The 15,550-nt window shown below is 57.9% G+C and overlaps 1 protein-coding gene across 7 annotated transcripts in view; it reads right to left on the bottom strand.

Annotated features, from left to right (window-relative positions):
• Positions 1-5,026: 5,026 nt before the first annotated feature.
• The window catches only part of LOC126646014 (receptor-type tyrosine-protein phosphatase V-like), a 37,220-nt gene continuing 26,696 nt past the window's right edge, over positions 5,027-15,550 (bottom strand). For 4 of the 7 annotated variants that reach the window (XM_050326998.1, XM_050326997.1, XM_050326999.1 and 1 more), the window contains 14 exons: positions 15,253-15,329; positions 14,299-14,433; positions 13,642-13,764; positions 13,007-13,167; positions 12,497-12,632; positions 11,865-11,944; positions 11,045-11,132; positions 10,463-10,553; positions 9,826-9,902; positions 9,368-9,502; positions 8,754-8,876; positions 8,182-8,339; positions 7,600-7,735; positions 5,027-5,595 (listed from right to left, as the gene is read on the bottom strand). In XM_050326998.1, coding sequence (XP_050182955.1) covers positions 5,536-5,595; positions 7,600-7,735; positions 8,182-8,339; positions 8,754-8,876; positions 9,368-9,502; positions 9,826-9,902; positions 10,463-10,553; positions 11,045-11,132; positions 11,865-11,944; positions 12,497-12,632; positions 13,007-13,167; positions 13,642-13,764; positions 14,299-14,433; positions 15,253-15,329 — 1,580 coding nt within the window. In that variant the 3' untranslated portion in view covers positions 5,027-5,535. Of the gene's footprint in view, positions 5,596-7,599; positions 7,736-8,181; positions 8,340-8,753; positions 8,877-9,367; positions 9,503-9,825; positions 9,903-10,462; positions 10,554-11,044; positions 11,133-11,864; positions 11,945-12,496; positions 12,633-13,006; positions 13,168-13,641; positions 13,765-14,294; positions 14,434-14,846; positions 14,905-15,252; positions 15,330-15,550 lie in introns of those variants that run through there. The other 3 variants (XR_007630207.1, XR_007630208.1, XR_007630209.1) reach the window with 3 other exon arrangements.

Below are 15,550 nucleotides of genomic sequence, written 5' to 3'. Positions count from 1 at the left end.
TGCTCCTGGCTGCAGCAGCAGCTCTTATCTGTGATTCCTGTCCCTCTCCCTCAAACCTCAGCAGCCAACACCAACCACATCGCCAGCTCCTGGCAATTTCTCTCTCAGGGAATTCTTCCCAGGGATCCAGGGCTCTGGACGAGCACACTATTAGTAGAATTCTTTGAAAAATAAATCACACTGAAAAGTTTCTGCCATTCAGCTGAAACAGAGATATTTCCTCAGGAAGGCATTGACTGCAATGACATTTTTCACATTGTTTTTGGAGCAGCGTGGCCTGACGTCGGAGAGCTGTTCTCTGTGTGCCTCCCTTTGCTTCGCCTTTTCTGTTTGCTTTTTCTTTCAGCCCGGCTGTGGGGGTTCATATCCACCTCTCGTTTCTTTGAGACCTCACAACAGCTGCCAATATTTAAAGCTGTCACTCGTTCCAGCATGTCACCTGGCTCCTGGCAAAACCAAGAGTCCGGACATCAAGTTGCTTGGACCAGAGAGCTTTGATGTTTCCGTGGTAAACCCGGAATTTCTGAGTAAACCCCTCTGGGGTGGAAGTGTCGCTTTTCAGGCAGCTCTCGCTGAAGCTGCAGCTCGCTGGGAGCAGTGTGGGCTGTGTCATTCCATTGCTGAAGGCACCGGGAGCTCCCGATCCGGCTCGTTGCTATTAACGGGAGTGGATGTTTTCCTCCGGGCTCAGCCGTGTTTGTGTGTTGTCCTCTAGCGGCAGGCTGGGGAGAGGAGGAGAGCGCTGCTCCAGCGCCACCCTGCTCTGTCGGCTTTTAAAGGATGGGGCTGAGACTCTGGGACCAAACACCGGGGGTCTGTGTGTACCCCTGAGCGTGGGGCGCCTCTGAATGGCAGGTGGCATCCCAGGTGATATTTCTCCTGCTGCCACACAACAAGAAAGTCCTCTTACAGCTCTCTTAAAAGCAGGGGAAACCAAAAAGCCTTGGGAAAATTTAGAATATAGCCTAAGTGGGGTACAAGACTCAGCTCGTGTGAGCTGCAAGCACAGCCACGGCCTCAGCTGCTCAGGGGCACAGGGGGGAAAGGGGTGGTGGGAGTGGGTTGCATTTTTCACACCAGCACATGCTCAGGGGGGTCTTGCTCTGGAGCCCAGCCTTGGACCTGAGGGGAGCCAGGACTCTGTGTACCAGCACTGGCCAGATCCTCTCCGTGGGCCAGAAATGAGATGCCGGACAGGCTTTGGACTGTGCCTGGCAAGGCTCTCTGGAGCTGTTGGTGTTCAAAGGCCAACAGAGTTGCTGTGGAGGTGTAGCTGGGGCAGGGCTGTCCATCTGCTCCAGGTGACCTTGCCTTGGCAGAGGAGCTGAACCAGTTGATCTCCACAGGTACCTCCCAACCCTGTGATCCTGTGAATTCCCGTTCTGGTTCAGACCTACCTTCAATCTGTCTGGCCCAGCACTTGTGCTCACCAGGAGGTGGCTGACATTGACAGAGGATGTTGGAGATCCTGCAGGGGATCCAGCTGGGATCCTGCTGCTCACAGTGCTGGCACAGCTCAGGTGTAAGACATGGTGGGCAGTGGTCATCCCACACCGTGACTGCTGCCAGGGGCTGATATCAAGGAGAGCCTGGAGTAGAGGTTCAGCACCTCTCGAGGTGGGATTGAGGAGATGTGGTGCTCCAGCTGCCACCGTCAGGCTCCCACAGCCATGGATCCCCAGGAAATCCGAGGGGTGGGCACTTGTCACTCCTCCTGTCACTTGGCAATACTAACCCAGTCTGCCCCTACTCTTGGGGGTGGGAAGGGGGTCTAAACAGTCATGGCCTTGCTTATCTCCAGTGTTTTGACCTCTGCACAGGAGCTGATGGAGGAGGGCAGTGGCTGGATGCTGCTTGACTGGAGCAGGATAAATATGAGGAGCAACACAACACGGTCCAGAACTCACTGGGCGGCCCAAGCCGGAGGCTTGTTTTGTTTTAGTGTTTTGTTGTCTCTCTCTCCCCCTCTGGGTTTCGTGGTGCTTGAGCTGCAGGGCTGGAAAATTATTCATCCAAACCACAGCTCCCCTGACACCCTCTGGAAGCATCTGTGGCTCCAGACTCCACTGCAGCAGTGGGTGGGAGGTCGTAAATTCATCATCGTCACCAGCTTGGCCTCCTGTCAGGCAGGACGTGGAGCACAGAGCAGTGGGCTGTGCCACAGTCACAGGCTGTGTGACTGTCACAGCTGCACTGAACTCAATGGGCAAAACCTGTCGGCCAGTTTGTGTGACAGATCCCTGTCCTGTGCCTGTCCTGGTGATGAGAAGGTCCCCCCACAGCTGCTGGAGCAGCTGTGCTTTAGCTGCAGTTGTCTGCAGGTTCCCCTTGGCTGCTGGCTCTGCTGGGAACACCGTGGTGGTGTGTTAGCCAGATGTGAGGGCTGAGGGATCACTTGCTCCTGGACTTAGTCCCTAATTGGCAGGGGCTGCTGTCTCTGTGCACAGACACACAGGAGACGCAGGAGCACTTTCCCAAGGGACTGTAGAAGGATCCTGGTGCACAGCCCACCTGCTGAGGCAGATGGATAGTGATGTGCTGAACTGAGCTCCAGTGGGGCAGGTGCCAGCAGAACTCACCCCATCCCTTTGTCAGTCACGGCCACCAGCTGAGGGTGAACTGGGGAGTGCTCAGCTTGTCTCATGGGGATGATGTTCTGCTCTTCTCCACGAAAGGCAAGAGCCCACAAGCTGTCCCTGGGAATGCTGTCCCATCCTGAGACCTCTCCTGTGGAGCAAGACCCAGACCCTCTCCAGAGGCAAAATGTGCTGAGGGTGAGGCAGTGAGGAGAGGGCTCCAAGCTGATGGGATTGAGCCTCTGGAGAGAAAGTACCAGCACTCTCACTGTCCTAGGGGTTTGTTAGGGTGGACCTGCAGGTCCTGGCAGAAAGGCTGCTGTCCTGTAGCCCAGGAACTAACTGAAAGCTGGACATCAGGGTTGTTTCCATTGGAGGCCTAAGGAGGATGTGGCTATCTGCCTGTGTCAGCAGGACACGTGGTCTTTGAGACTGCTCCTTCTTGGAGGCTCTTGGGGCAAAATCCCCAGCCTGTCAGCTCCAAACTCTGGACAGACAAGGGGCATGCCATTCTGGCATTCTTTGGACCAGGTTTGCTTCTGCAGCTTGCTTGCTTGATGTTGACCACCGTGTTCTCCTCCCGTGGTGGCCCAGAGGCACATAGGTGGCTGCTGCTGCAAGCCTCACGTGCAGCCAACAGCCCAACCCCACTGAACCTGGCTACAGGGCTGTGGATCACTGGAAGCAAGCATTTCCCTGCTGTGATCCTCATCCTACAGCAGCAGTGTGGTCCAGGAGTTACTGGTTACATAAAAGTCATAAAGCCATCAGGCACTCTGTGAGCAATGGGAAGTGCCAGGCTCCTCCCAAGGCAACATCATAAATCCTTTTGTGCACATGAGAATATCCACTGAGTTTCACAGGCCCTTTTCATGTTGAAAGTATTCACTCATCCTCCTGGAGAGCCCCTGGCATGTTGGCATCCCACCAGAAGCAGGAACATAACAAGTCACTGGATGGTCACTTGGCTGTGATGGGTCACGTCCCTCTGGTGGGTGACCCTGGCACAAAGATGCAGTGACATGGAAACATTTTCAAACGGCAGCTGGATCCAGGACAATGCAGGTCGGGGTGAGTGAGGGTGGCCAAGGGTGACTCAGGATGCTCTGGGCTGTGGTGAAGCCAGCACAGCACACACAGCATGTCCAGGGTGGGAGGAAAATCAACCCTGCAGAGGGCAAAGGCTCTGCACTGTCTGGGTTTCCTCCAGCCCACGAGTGCTGCAGCTTGGAGCTGGGAATAGAGTATGGAATGCAGGGAAAGAGTTGGTGGCACAGGGAACTGAGCAGCTGTGCCTGCAGTATGTTGAGTGAAGGGAGAGACTGCTCCCACCCTCCCTGAGGCCACACTTGGAAAGTGGGTGCAAAGGACAACAGGCAGGACACACGACTGGGGGCTGCACAGCCCTGGTGGGTGGTGGGGATGAATGTTGGGTGGTGAGAACAGGAGGTGAGTGGGCACAGCAAGTGCCAAAAATGCGATTTAGGAGAGGGGGAAAAGGGATATCCCACTGCAAGAGAGGCATCATCCCAGTGCTGGGAATGCTGACGTGCCTTGGGTGTCCCATTCTGGGGTGCAGACAGCAGGATCCTTGCTTTGGAAGAGGGAGAAGCTGCTTGTGGAAACACAGGGACGGTATGGGGCAGGGCAGGTAGGATGAGTGGCCAACTCAGTCACCCATCTGGGGCTCTCTGCTCCTTGTAACAGGTCTTGGGACCCCCTCATCAAACCTGTTGTGTCTCCTCATCCTGCTCCGAGGCAGCTCCCACTGGGCACAGTATTATGGGCAGGAGTGTGGACCATGCTGGGACAGGAGTGCTCCTTTGAGACTGCACTATAGGCACATGCTGCTTGAAGGGGTGAAGGAGGATAAACAGGTCCCAGTCACAGTTTTTTCTACCCCAGGAATATGCTTGTGAAACCATCAGATTTTTTTTCTTTTTTTTTTCTTTTTTTTTTTTTTAACTCTATCTTCTGTCCTGCACTTGCAGCTCAACAAACTGAGTTGCTCCTTGTGACTTCAGCTTGTGCATGGCCACCCCTGCTTGCAGAGCAGCCATGTCCCTGCATGGACAACCCAATTCCCAGAGCAGCAGGACTGCTGGGGCTGCCAGCTGCTTGCCAGTATGTCAGCTGGACCAAGTGGCCTTGCCCTGGTCCCTGGTGCTGGGCAACCAGCAGGTTCCCAACTTCGAGCCCAGGCTTCATCTGAAAACGTGTCCCTTCCTCGCGAAGCTGTGGGTGGGCTGGAGACTCACTGCAGAAGTATTGCCTCAGGGGCAGGAGTAGATGAAAGTGAGCAGAGGCTGCTGTGTGCAATGGGCTTCAGCATCTGGAGTGCCCAAGGGACGCTGCTGATTCCCAGGGCTGGGGACACAGCTGCCCTGTGGGGAACGGCTGCCACGCTGCAGCCCTCGCACCCCTGAGAGCCCACAAAAGCCAACCCGCCCTGATGAGCACACGCCTTCCTAGGGCTGTTTATTGTTTGTACCTAAGACCTTCCCACCAGCCAAGACGAGCCAGCTCCCACACTGCTCTGTCCACAGCACATCTGGGACCTCCACACGCCTGTGGGGCGCACGGAGACCTCAGGGGCACCACAGAGCCCCACAGCTGCCCTGTGAACTGCAGGGGGGGGTTAGCAAACCTTCCAGGCACCAGGAATCCCCGAGATGTCCAAAGCAGGAGAGCATCCTGCCCAGCCCCTTGTTGTGTCTGCACTGAGGGGCCAGGGCAGTGCGTGGCAGGACACTTTCTGTCTGTCTGTCTGTCCAGGAGGCCCTGTGCCACTGCTCACATCATGTGGGATGAGTTGGTGACGGTGCCAGGGTGGGTCACTGCTTGCTGCAGGGCTCGCTCTGTGCCAGGAGTCCCACAGTGCTCTCACCCTAGCTCCCAGCTCCGTCCAGGACCCCAGAGAGGGGGAGGGCAGGATCGTGCCAGGAAGGGCTGAGCAGTGTTAGGGCTGGTTCTGGGTGATGATGTCCTGGATGCAGGAGTACAGGAACATGTACTGGTCCTGCAAGAGACAAAATGGGGTCACAGTCAGCTTTCTGACAGAGACCTCTTGCTCACAGACTAAAAAATCCTAATTAAGGAACAGTGCCTGATAGCAGAGCAGGATTTGCTCTCCCAAGTGGTCCATGATGGTCCTGTGTCACCACTGTTGCTCAGAAAGGGAGAATCAAGCCTATTGCACCACGTTTGTTTCCCCCTGCTTCATCCCCCCATGATGGGGCTGAGAGGAACACCCCATCCGAGATGGGGAAGAACAATCCAAGTGCCCCAGTGGCTTTTGGATGTGCTGTGGTTGCATCCAAAACAAGAGCGAAGAGCAACTCCAGTGATGCTGCCGAGCATGGGGCTGGATGGAGTCCGTGGGGTTGGGTCCCAAGGCTGCAAGGGAAGCACCCATGGAGCAGGAGTTTTCCTGTGGGTTTGATATAAAGTTCTGCCCGAATGCCAGGCTGCTCCAAAAATGACACCAGGCTACAAACACCCAGGACTGACCAGGCAGGCTCTGAGGAAGGCGAGATGTGGGGAAGGTGAATGAAGCTGTACTTGGGACACAGAGCTGGAGGGCAGGGCCAGCCAGCAAATGGTGTGGGTAGGAATCACATGGCAGTGGGCAGGGGGGATTAGGGACTCCTGGAGGGGCCTCTGAACAGCTGCTAATGCGCTGGCTGAGCCACAAGTCACGAGGAGCCTCCTCCCTGCAGCGGAGGGTTTAGCCCCTCGAAGGGCCGGGAACGCCACGGATCACACAATGGCTGAGGCTCCAGGTCACCAGAGCGTGTTTTCAATGCCCCAGCTCTGATTGTGAAATCTGCAGTGACAGCCCAGGGTTGACTCCAGCCCAGGCACACTCAGTGCCTGACCACATGCAAGAGCACATCCCCCGGGACACGCACCGTGCTGGAGCTGCTGGTGCTTAGTGTCCATGGATTATCCATCGAATGTTCATCTGCCTCGTTCCCCCCCAGCCAAAAAAAAAATCAACTGATGCCCCCTGCACAAGAGCAGCGTGCCCCCACGGGAGATAAAGGAGTGCTGGCAAGCCCTGCGGGTATGGAGGAGGCTGGAGGGCAGCCCTGCCGCTCCCCCCGCTGGCCGTGCTGGGATCCGAGCGACCACCGCTCCCCTGCTGCCCCTCCTCCAGCGGGACTGCGGTGTTTGATGGGCACTTGCTGTGCCTTTATGGGCACATTGTGCCCCTGCACGGCCGGACGCCGTGGGAACACAAAGCAGCTCTGGGGCGGGGGCAGCGGACGCCTTGCCCTCCTCAGGCTCCCGCCACGCACATGGTTCACATTAATTAAGAATGCAATTAGCTTCTTGAAGGAGGCTCTGCAGCTCGGAAGCCTCGGGCAGATCTGGCCCAAATTCTGCTGTGCCCTGTGGGGAGAGTTTCTAGGGATGTGCATGAGCTCATTCAGCAGCTGCAGCAGCTCAAGAGCTGTCCAGAGGCATCGGTGCCACGGGCACCCATCAGGAGCTGCACACTGAGGCCTGCCAGGCTGGGCTGCCACGGCCCACAGGGCATCTCCTTCTGTGGCAGCATGTCCCACTGTCCCCCTGGCAGGCAGCCCTGGCTCTGACAGCAGGCTCTGGGTCTGGGGGATGCAGCAGGAAAGGCACTGGAGCAGGGGATGGCCAGCAGGTCCCGGGTACCCAGGCTGACAGCCACGTCCAGGTGCCAAGGGAGAGCAGGCAGGTTTGCCACGTTGGATGACACCGGTGCTCCACACTCCCCGGGTACAATGGGAAGAGTGCCTTGCATTTACTGTGAGCTCACATACAATTTAACTGATCTTAACTCCAGAAGTGAGGAGATGGAAAACTCTCCCCTGGGAGAAGACAGTGCCCTCAGCCCTCAGTGGCCTGCAGAGCCACAGGGTGGGGAGGAATCACGAAGTGAATCCCTACCTAGGCTGGACAGGGAGCAGGGTACCACCAGGTCCAGGCAGGTCAGCACAAAGGCTCTGCTCTGCCCAGCCCTCCACCCCTTCTCCTTCCCACCTACCAGAGTCGGGGTCATGAGGCAGCAGCTTCGGGCCAGCTGGAGGGTCACGCCGTAGATGTCCACGATCCTCTCAGCTTTCATCTGGTGCAACAGGCAATCCAGGGAGATCAGTGTCCCCATCTGGCTCATGTCACCACTGCAGGGGACAAGGAAGGGTCACTGATGCCAGGCCAGGCTGAGCTGAACCTCTTTGGGAGAGGGCACCAGTCCAAGGAGACGTTGGCACTGTAGGACTGGGAGCTCTCTCTGTGTGCAAGCAGGTGAGGATGTCAGTGCTGCTCCCAGGATCCCAGTCCTGTCAGTCCAGGAATGGCCTGGGCACCTCAGCCTGGGAATGCCTGCTCCATCCACGCTCACTCCTGACCATGACCTGTTTGCCCTCCCTTGTCCCAGCCCCTGGCAGAACATCCCTATGACCTCCCAGGCTCACAACTTCCCCATGGACCTATTCTCAACATGCCCCGATGCCTCAGGGTCTGTGATGGAGGGGAAAGCTTGTTGGCACCACACCAAGGAGCTACAAAGCCTGGTAGCAACCAGCTCAGGGAGGCTGCCCATGGATGGAGGTGCAACCTGGGGTACCTGCAGTGCAGCAGGAGGGGACTGGTTCTCCTCCGGTGGGGCAGGCACCGTCTGACAGCCGTGAGCAGCTCCACCAGGCTCTGGGCATCAGGCTGCTTCTTGCTGCTCCAGAGCGTGTACAGGAACCTCTGTACCTGCCTCTCCTTTGCTTTCTTCTCCTGGTAAGACACAAAGAGCTGACATGTCTGTTGGGGAGGGATGGGCATCTTTGGATGCAGAGGGGTCCCAGTTCTCCCAGTGGGTACAGTGACTCTGGCAACCTGCTCTCCTTCCCCACAGCACCCCAACCTGCCCCTGCTGAGGGGACTGAGAACTGTGTGGGCCTTTTCAGAGGAGGTTGGAAAGACCTGTCAGCAAGAGGTGGGGGAAGCCCCCAAGGCCTCTCTGGTGCATCTCCTGTGTCCACTCAGTTCTGGATGTTGCAATCCAGACTCACTCCTGCATTTGTGGACTGCTGGCACTCTGCTCTTCCGGCCTGGAGAAGTCCCCACAGAGCCTTCATCACCTGCAGGGCCCTACAGACACACCCCATCCCTGGAGGTGGGAGCCAGGACAGCCCCATCGACACGTACGTGCTTCAGTTTGAGCTGGGTACATCTCCATCCCGAGACAATCCTCTCTGTGCCACACTGGATGGTCATTGTCTTTGTGCAGAGTGAGTCTCCTTCCAGGGGCCAGCACGCCTCACCTTGGACCTGTGTGCAACAGCGAGTTTGGATGGCCATGGTCTGTCATATCAGGCCCTGTCTTAGGTCTGTGGTGGGGCTGGACCAAGAGCACCCCCAGCACCTCTCTGTGTCAGCTTGTTCTCCAGCTAAACCCCGAGGGAGTTTTGGGAACACCAGCAGGTTCAGCCAGCTCCCCTGAGAACCCAGAGCTGCCTGGCAGTGGGAATCTGCTCAGACAATGTCTAGACTGGGCTGGGCAAAGCAGGAGCTGCTGCCCTTGGTGCCACACAGGTGCAGCTTGAAGGGCACCAGCCGAGTCCAGGCACGGGGGGCAGACAGAACCCATCTCCTGTGACAAGCTGTGGGAGCACCTGGACACAGGAAAGGTCCAGCTTTGGCTAAGCTGGATTTGCACCCAGGACTCAGGAGGCACTGAAGAGTTCCAGGAGCTTTGCTAATTCCAACTCCATTGAACAGGTCCCTGCTGGGCCATGGCATAGGTGGGCACAGTGCCTTACCTCCCCCTTGTCCTGCCAAAGGAGAAGAGTTAGGATGGTGTGAACATCCTGTTCCCACACCAGGGTCCAGAAATCCTCCATGGTCAGCTTGTCAGGGCCCTGGACAGCCAGATAGTCCCTGCTGGAGCTGTAGCCCTGGGTGGGAAATGGGAATGTCACTCTCCTGCTGGAAAGTGTGGCACAGGTGCCTTGTCAGCCCAGGTGGCTGCAGGAGAGGCCAGGAAGAGAAAGGAAGCTCAGCAGGTCAGGAGGCAAGAAAGCACTGAGGGAGGGAAGTGAGGACAGCCCAAACTGGGCAGGTGAGGGAAGACACATCCCCAGTGCTTGCAGTCCCCTCTTGTCCACACAGGATCACAGGGACCAGTGGAGCAGTGCAGGACACAGCAGGGAGCAGGGACACAGCGAGGATGGGGGACCAAGGCACCAGGGTGGGCATTGCTGAAGGGAGTGTGACTCACCGGGACACGCCACACCTGCAGGAGTCCTGAGAAAGGACCCTGTTCCAGCAGGGAAAACTTCACTCTGGAGCGATCATCTGCAAAACAGGTGGGAGCTGGAGGGATCCAGAGCAATACCTGAGCTCACACAGCTTCTGCAGGCTGACTGCAGAAATCCAACACCCCCTTCACCATTTCTTGGCAAAGGTGCTCCCTTCTGCAGTGCTTGTCTGCAGCCAGTGGATCTTGGCTCCCAAAAGACAGGTCTCTATCCCAACCTCCTTCCCAAAGCCTGTAGTGCAGTGTCTGATCTGCCTGTCTCCAAGGCTGGAGACCCTGCTCTGGGCCCCTGTTCCAGTGTTTGACCACCTTCATGGAAATTCACCATTCTCTGTTTTCCCTGTGCCTTCCCACGGGGAGCTGAAATCAGCACTAACATCTCTCCTTTGCCTTCTCTCCTCCAGGCTGAGCAAACCTACCTATCCCCCATCCCAAACCACGTGTTGCATCCCAAACACCTCAGTATTCTTCTGGTGGAGTCACCAAAGCCTCAAAGTACTTTCTTATGTTGTGGTCCACCGGCCCTGCTCCAGCCTGGCTCCACACCCGAGGAAGAGGAACAAGAAGGAAGAGGATGCAGTGGTGTCACAGCACTTACATGGGAGGATGCTGGAAGAGGGCTGTGTCTGCTGGCTGCCTGAAGGTGGTGATGCAGAGCTGGCTTCTTCCTTGACAACTTCCAGGAGGGTCTGCCAGAGTGAGAGAAAGTGGAGGAAGCAGTGAGTGGGAAGGGTCAGGAGGAGGAGGAACAACTGGGGACTCCTGAGGACACTTGGACTTGGCAGTGGGGAGGTCATGGCTGCACATGAAGAAGCCTGAGCAGGGGTGCTGTGAGACTACCTGTGGGGTGGGCTGCCAGGTCTGTGCCATGCTGTCAGGAGAGGGCTGCTGGTGTCCAGGTAGGTAGGTCCCTGCTCTGCATGGGATCTGGGAAGGAGTGGGTCATGGACAGACCCTGATCAGTGCAGGACGTGTGAGGGAGGTATTGCCTTGGGATGCAATGCCATGGAGAGGGGACACTGCCAGGACACACAGGAGACTTGGAAACTGGGGCATGGGACCCACTCAGGAGGCACTTATGGGGTGTCCCCCACCCTGACCAGGAGCAATCACTCCCCAGGTTCCCCCAGCACACACAGCCATGGCAGCGCTCCCTGTACCTGCCCAGGACAGCTCTCACCTCATACTCCCTCAGGAAGCCCATGTGGGACTTGGCTGCCTTCTGGGCATAGTGCTGGGCAAAGCTCTTCAGCGGGATGGGGCAGGACCTGGGAAGGGAACCGGGGCACAGCGGTGAGGCTGAGCTGGCTCAGCACCACCCAGGCTGTGTCTGCAGCAGGTGGGCAGGGCTGTGAGCAGACCTTCACCCTGCAAATGCCAGGGGTCTCCCAGGTCTCCAGCCCAGCTCTGGCCCGTGACAATGTGCTCTCCCCCCAGACAAAGGCAGGTCTCAGGTGTGGCACAGCCCAGGGCTCATTCCCAAGAGGCAGTAAGGACAAGGACATCCTGTTCTGCATGAGGGAGGAGACAATCTGGCCACAAAGATAGGTATGTGACCTTCAGAGGTAGCCCCCAAGACAACGAGGGCCAATTAGGTGGCCAAAGCCATGCCCAGACAGACCTTGCTCCATCCTCTTGGCCTCCCCTAGGAGGGACATCCCAAGGCCACCAGCTGCCATGAGCCTCTCCAGTTTGAACCTATCTCTAGGGCAACCCTGTGGGCTGGGAAGGCAGGGGCTGAGAGAAATGCCTTCCCCAGGACAGCTCTGCAGATCTTTGGCAAAGATCTGGCACTTTGTTCTGTGCTGGGCTCCCCATGCTGCAGGAACAGCCAGCCCTGTGCTGCCCCCACTCAAAAACACCAGGTGGGATGGCTGGTTGGGCTTCCCTGTCCTTCCCTCCTGTAGCCAAGGTTCAAGTTGGGGGCTGGATCTCAGCTTGCTCTCTGGAGGGGTCGTGGATCAGGGTGGATCGAGCAGCAGAGAACAGCAAGCCCTTACCTCTCTGTCCCTGATAAACCCAGGAGAGGTTCCTCCAAGATCTTGTCCAGGATACAGCTGTGCAGGAAAATGTACTGGGACTGGAAAGCAAAGGCAAGACAGCAACACAGACCATCACACTACACAGACAGCATGAGAGGGTGGGTATGGCATTGCCTGGTGGGCAGAGGGGGTCCTGCATTCATGCCCTAAAAGCCCAGCATTTGTGCCCAGAAGGCCCTGGCTGCTGCAATCTGAGAATCCCATGATCCCTCTAGGTCTCTCTGTCCATTCTGACACCTTGTCCCAGCCTCGAGGACTGGAGATATGAGATGGACTGTGGAGCATCACAGGCCAACAACAAGGTGTAGGTTAAGAACTGCCTTCAAAGGGCTTGATCCTGTTCCTCAGAGCTCTGGGGTGTTTCTGAGCCTCCTGGGAGGTCTCTGAGACTCTGTGGGTCTAGCAGGGCATGAAGCTGCTGAAGACCCCCCTCAGCAATTTCCCCTCCAGCTGAGCTGCTGCTTTGAGCAGCACCATGGCACAGGGACAGGATGGGGATCAGCCCAGGGGTGCTGTGGCTGGCCAGCCAGCTGCCAGCCACGGAGAGAGGTGCCAGGGGGAAGAGGGAGCAGAGGGAACAGAGGTCTCACCAGCGTCTGAATCATCAGGTACCGGTTCATCCGCAAGGCGTAAACAACACCAAAAATGTCCACCACCTTCTCCTGCTTCATCTGCTGCAGCAGCCGGTCCAGGGCAATGAAGGTGCCAGTGCGGCCCACGCCAGCACTGAAAGAACAGACAGCAAAGGTTAAACGTGGCCTGGCACCACCCTTCTGGCTGCCAGACACGCTCCCAGAGGCTGCAGCCTGGGCACCTGTCCGAGCACCCCCAGGCACTGGTCCCAGCACGGCATGGGGCTGAGGAGCCATTCGTGCTGCCCTGGGTTGGTGCTCACAGTCTCCACCTGCCCCACACCCTGGGGTCGTGGGCAGGCAGCCAGCAGACGCTGTATTCCCCAGCACCCTGAGAGACAGACTCCACAGACCGGCTGTGTCCCCCAGGCACTGCTGTCCCTCACAGTTTGGGCGTGAGATGGACCCTCGTCCACCCCTGCTGTCCCCCACTGTGCCCTCCCACCACCCCCAGGGACAGAGCCTCACCTGCAGTGCACGAGGGTTGGCCCTGCGTCCTTAGCGCTCTGGATGTGCTCCCGGACCAGCTCTCGGAAGGTCATGATGGAGGTCGTGGACTCCGGGATCCCGTGGTCGGGCCAGGCCGTGTAGTGCAGGTGGGACACGAATCGCTCTGCCCGCAGACCCTCCTGCAGGGGGGGTGTTGGTGATGGGTGTGCAGCCCCCTGGGACAGGGCCAGGCTCGCACCCTGCAGCCCTGGGAGCGCCTGGGTGCTCGAGGACGCCCGGCTCAGCTGCAGGGAACAGCCAGCACCAGGGTCTGCTGCACTGCCTGGTGGTTCCTGCTCCTCCTGCTCCCCCACAGCCCCCTGCCACGCTGGGACACGTGGAGGTGGGAGGGAGGAGACCTGCCTTTGACTGCCAGGGAACATGCCCTGGAAGCTGCAGGCTGTCCCAGTGGAGAGCAGGGTGACACATGCTGGACACCTCTGTGACCCCCATCTGAAGCAGCAAAGTGCTCCCCAGGGGCCTGAGCCTTCTCCGAGCCCCGAAAATGGCAGGGAAAGGAAGCTACGGCACCGCCACCGAGGAGACATGGAGCACCTCCCACCAAAACCTCCAGCCCTCGACAGGTCCCCGTGTCCCCTTGGGTCTGTACTCACGTGCCACAGCTTGAACTCACGCATGGTCCACTCCTCAGAGCTGCTCTGTGTCAGCAGGTGCACCCGGACCTGCCCGTAGGACACCGGGGCGGATTCTGATGGCCAGTAATGGTCACAGAGGACCTAAAGCACAGGCAGAACAGGGGCCCAGTGAGGCCAGTGAAGGCTCAGGTGATCTTCTGGCTCCCTGGAAGCATCTGGAGAGCAGCAGCTGTGCAGGGAGCCAGGACAGGTCTTGGGGAGCAGACTACTACTTCCCCTCCCCATCAGGAGTTTTGCATGGCTCTCCCCCACCTCCCCTTTGTTTGGATCTCAGCCCCCTCCACAGAAAAGGACCTGTGCAGGTCCCATCATCCCTGGAGATTGAAGGAATGGTCCATGTGAGGTGGCTCACCCAGGGGATGTGGCAATTTCAGATTCTGCAGAAATATCTGAGGGCAATGGGCATGGTCCTAGCAAAGCTCCACTTCTGGCCCTGCCTGCCCCAAGCTAAAGGCTCAGCTGCACAGATGTTCCCCCAAACTGCCTGTCAGGGAAGCTGTGTGGTCTGTGCTCACCCTGGAGCCACAGTGGAGCAGGGATTTTGTGAAGGGAATGAACCCAGCCCTGGGCTCAGCTCGCACCACTGGGGCTGGGCTGAGGCTGGCCCCGACCTACCCGCCCGTTCTCCATGCACACTGTCAGCATGATGATGTTGCAGACATTTTGCTCCCACACCAGCCTCCAGAAGTCCTCTATGGTTTTCTTGAGGGGCCCCTGGGTGGCAATGAACTCCTGCTGGGACGTGTAGCCCTAAGTAAGAGGCAGATAAGAGCAAGAGGAGTTGGCAGGCGGCCGAGGCAGGTGAATCCTGCCCTGGCACAGTCAGTGCCTGGTCTGCTTTTGTGGTTGCCCTTAGGCCACACGGGCACAGTTCCCAGGCAGCTGATCTCAGAAGCAGCTGATTTCACAGAAAGGATGTGCTGCCCAGCACGTGCTCCCTACACATTTGGGATAAAGAAGTGACCCACACCGCTTCCCTCCAAGCAGTTCCTCATTTTGGCCTAACCAGGGAGAGGCAGATCTGGGTCTTCCCTGTGCTTCCCACTCACAGCTGAGGGTAGGGTGAGCATGCAAGGTCTCAGGGTGTTTCTCTGCCCTTGAACACACACATGCTCCGAGGATCCACACACTGGCACGTGCATGCTGCGTGCCCTGCCTGTTACCTGGGAACAACTCCCGCCTGGGAGACGAGGGCACAGCTCCAGGGTTGTTCAAATGCAGCTGCACAGACCAGAAGGAGAAAGAGCAGGCAGACACAGGGCAGTAAGCTGGGAGGTGAGGGAAGAGGACAGATAGTCCACAAGAAGAAAGCAGAGAGCCTTGCCAGTCTCCCCACACTCACACCTCTGCGTCACAGCCTTTGTCATCTGACAGGCTCCATCAACCCCTGCTGAAGGGCAACTACACACACATCTCTGCCTGACCCCCAGCTTTTCTCGACAGCCTGGGCCAGCTGAGCCTTCACCAGCAGCTCGTGCCCACCAGCCCTCAGAGAGGGGGGCACTCTGCCTCAGCCCAGGTAGAGATTCTGTGACAGTGCCTCTGTGGGGGAGGCCAGTGGGCACTCACAGGCATGAAGTTGGCATTGATGTAGTCTGAGTGTGGATCATCCCCCAGCTGGCTCAGCTTGACCCGCGAGTGATCATCTGAAAGAGACCACGCACAGGTGAAGCCCTGCTCGTGGCAGCCCTTCACCAGGACATCACATGGTGGGAGAAGCCCCAGCAGCTCCAGCAGGGAGGCTCCATGCTCAGACAAGCACCTTCTCCCTCAAAAGGTGAGCATGGCCTGCCAGCTGGGCTGCCAGGGGATCAGAAAGCAGAGCTGGTGTCATGATGCTCATCAGAGGAGCCATGGGACACTCATG

The sequence above is a fragment of the Myiozetetes cayanensis genome, unplaced genomic scaffold, assembly GCF_022539395.1.
Source record: "Myiozetetes cayanensis isolate MyiCay16 unplaced genomic scaffold, myiCay2020 scf32, whole genome shotgun sequence".
Taxonomy (NCBI): Eukaryota; Metazoa; Chordata; class Aves; order Passeriformes; family Tyrannidae; genus Myiozetetes; species Myiozetetes cayanensis.
Note: the sequence above shows the minus strand (reverse complement) of the source record. Positions and strands in the feature narration are given on the sequence as shown.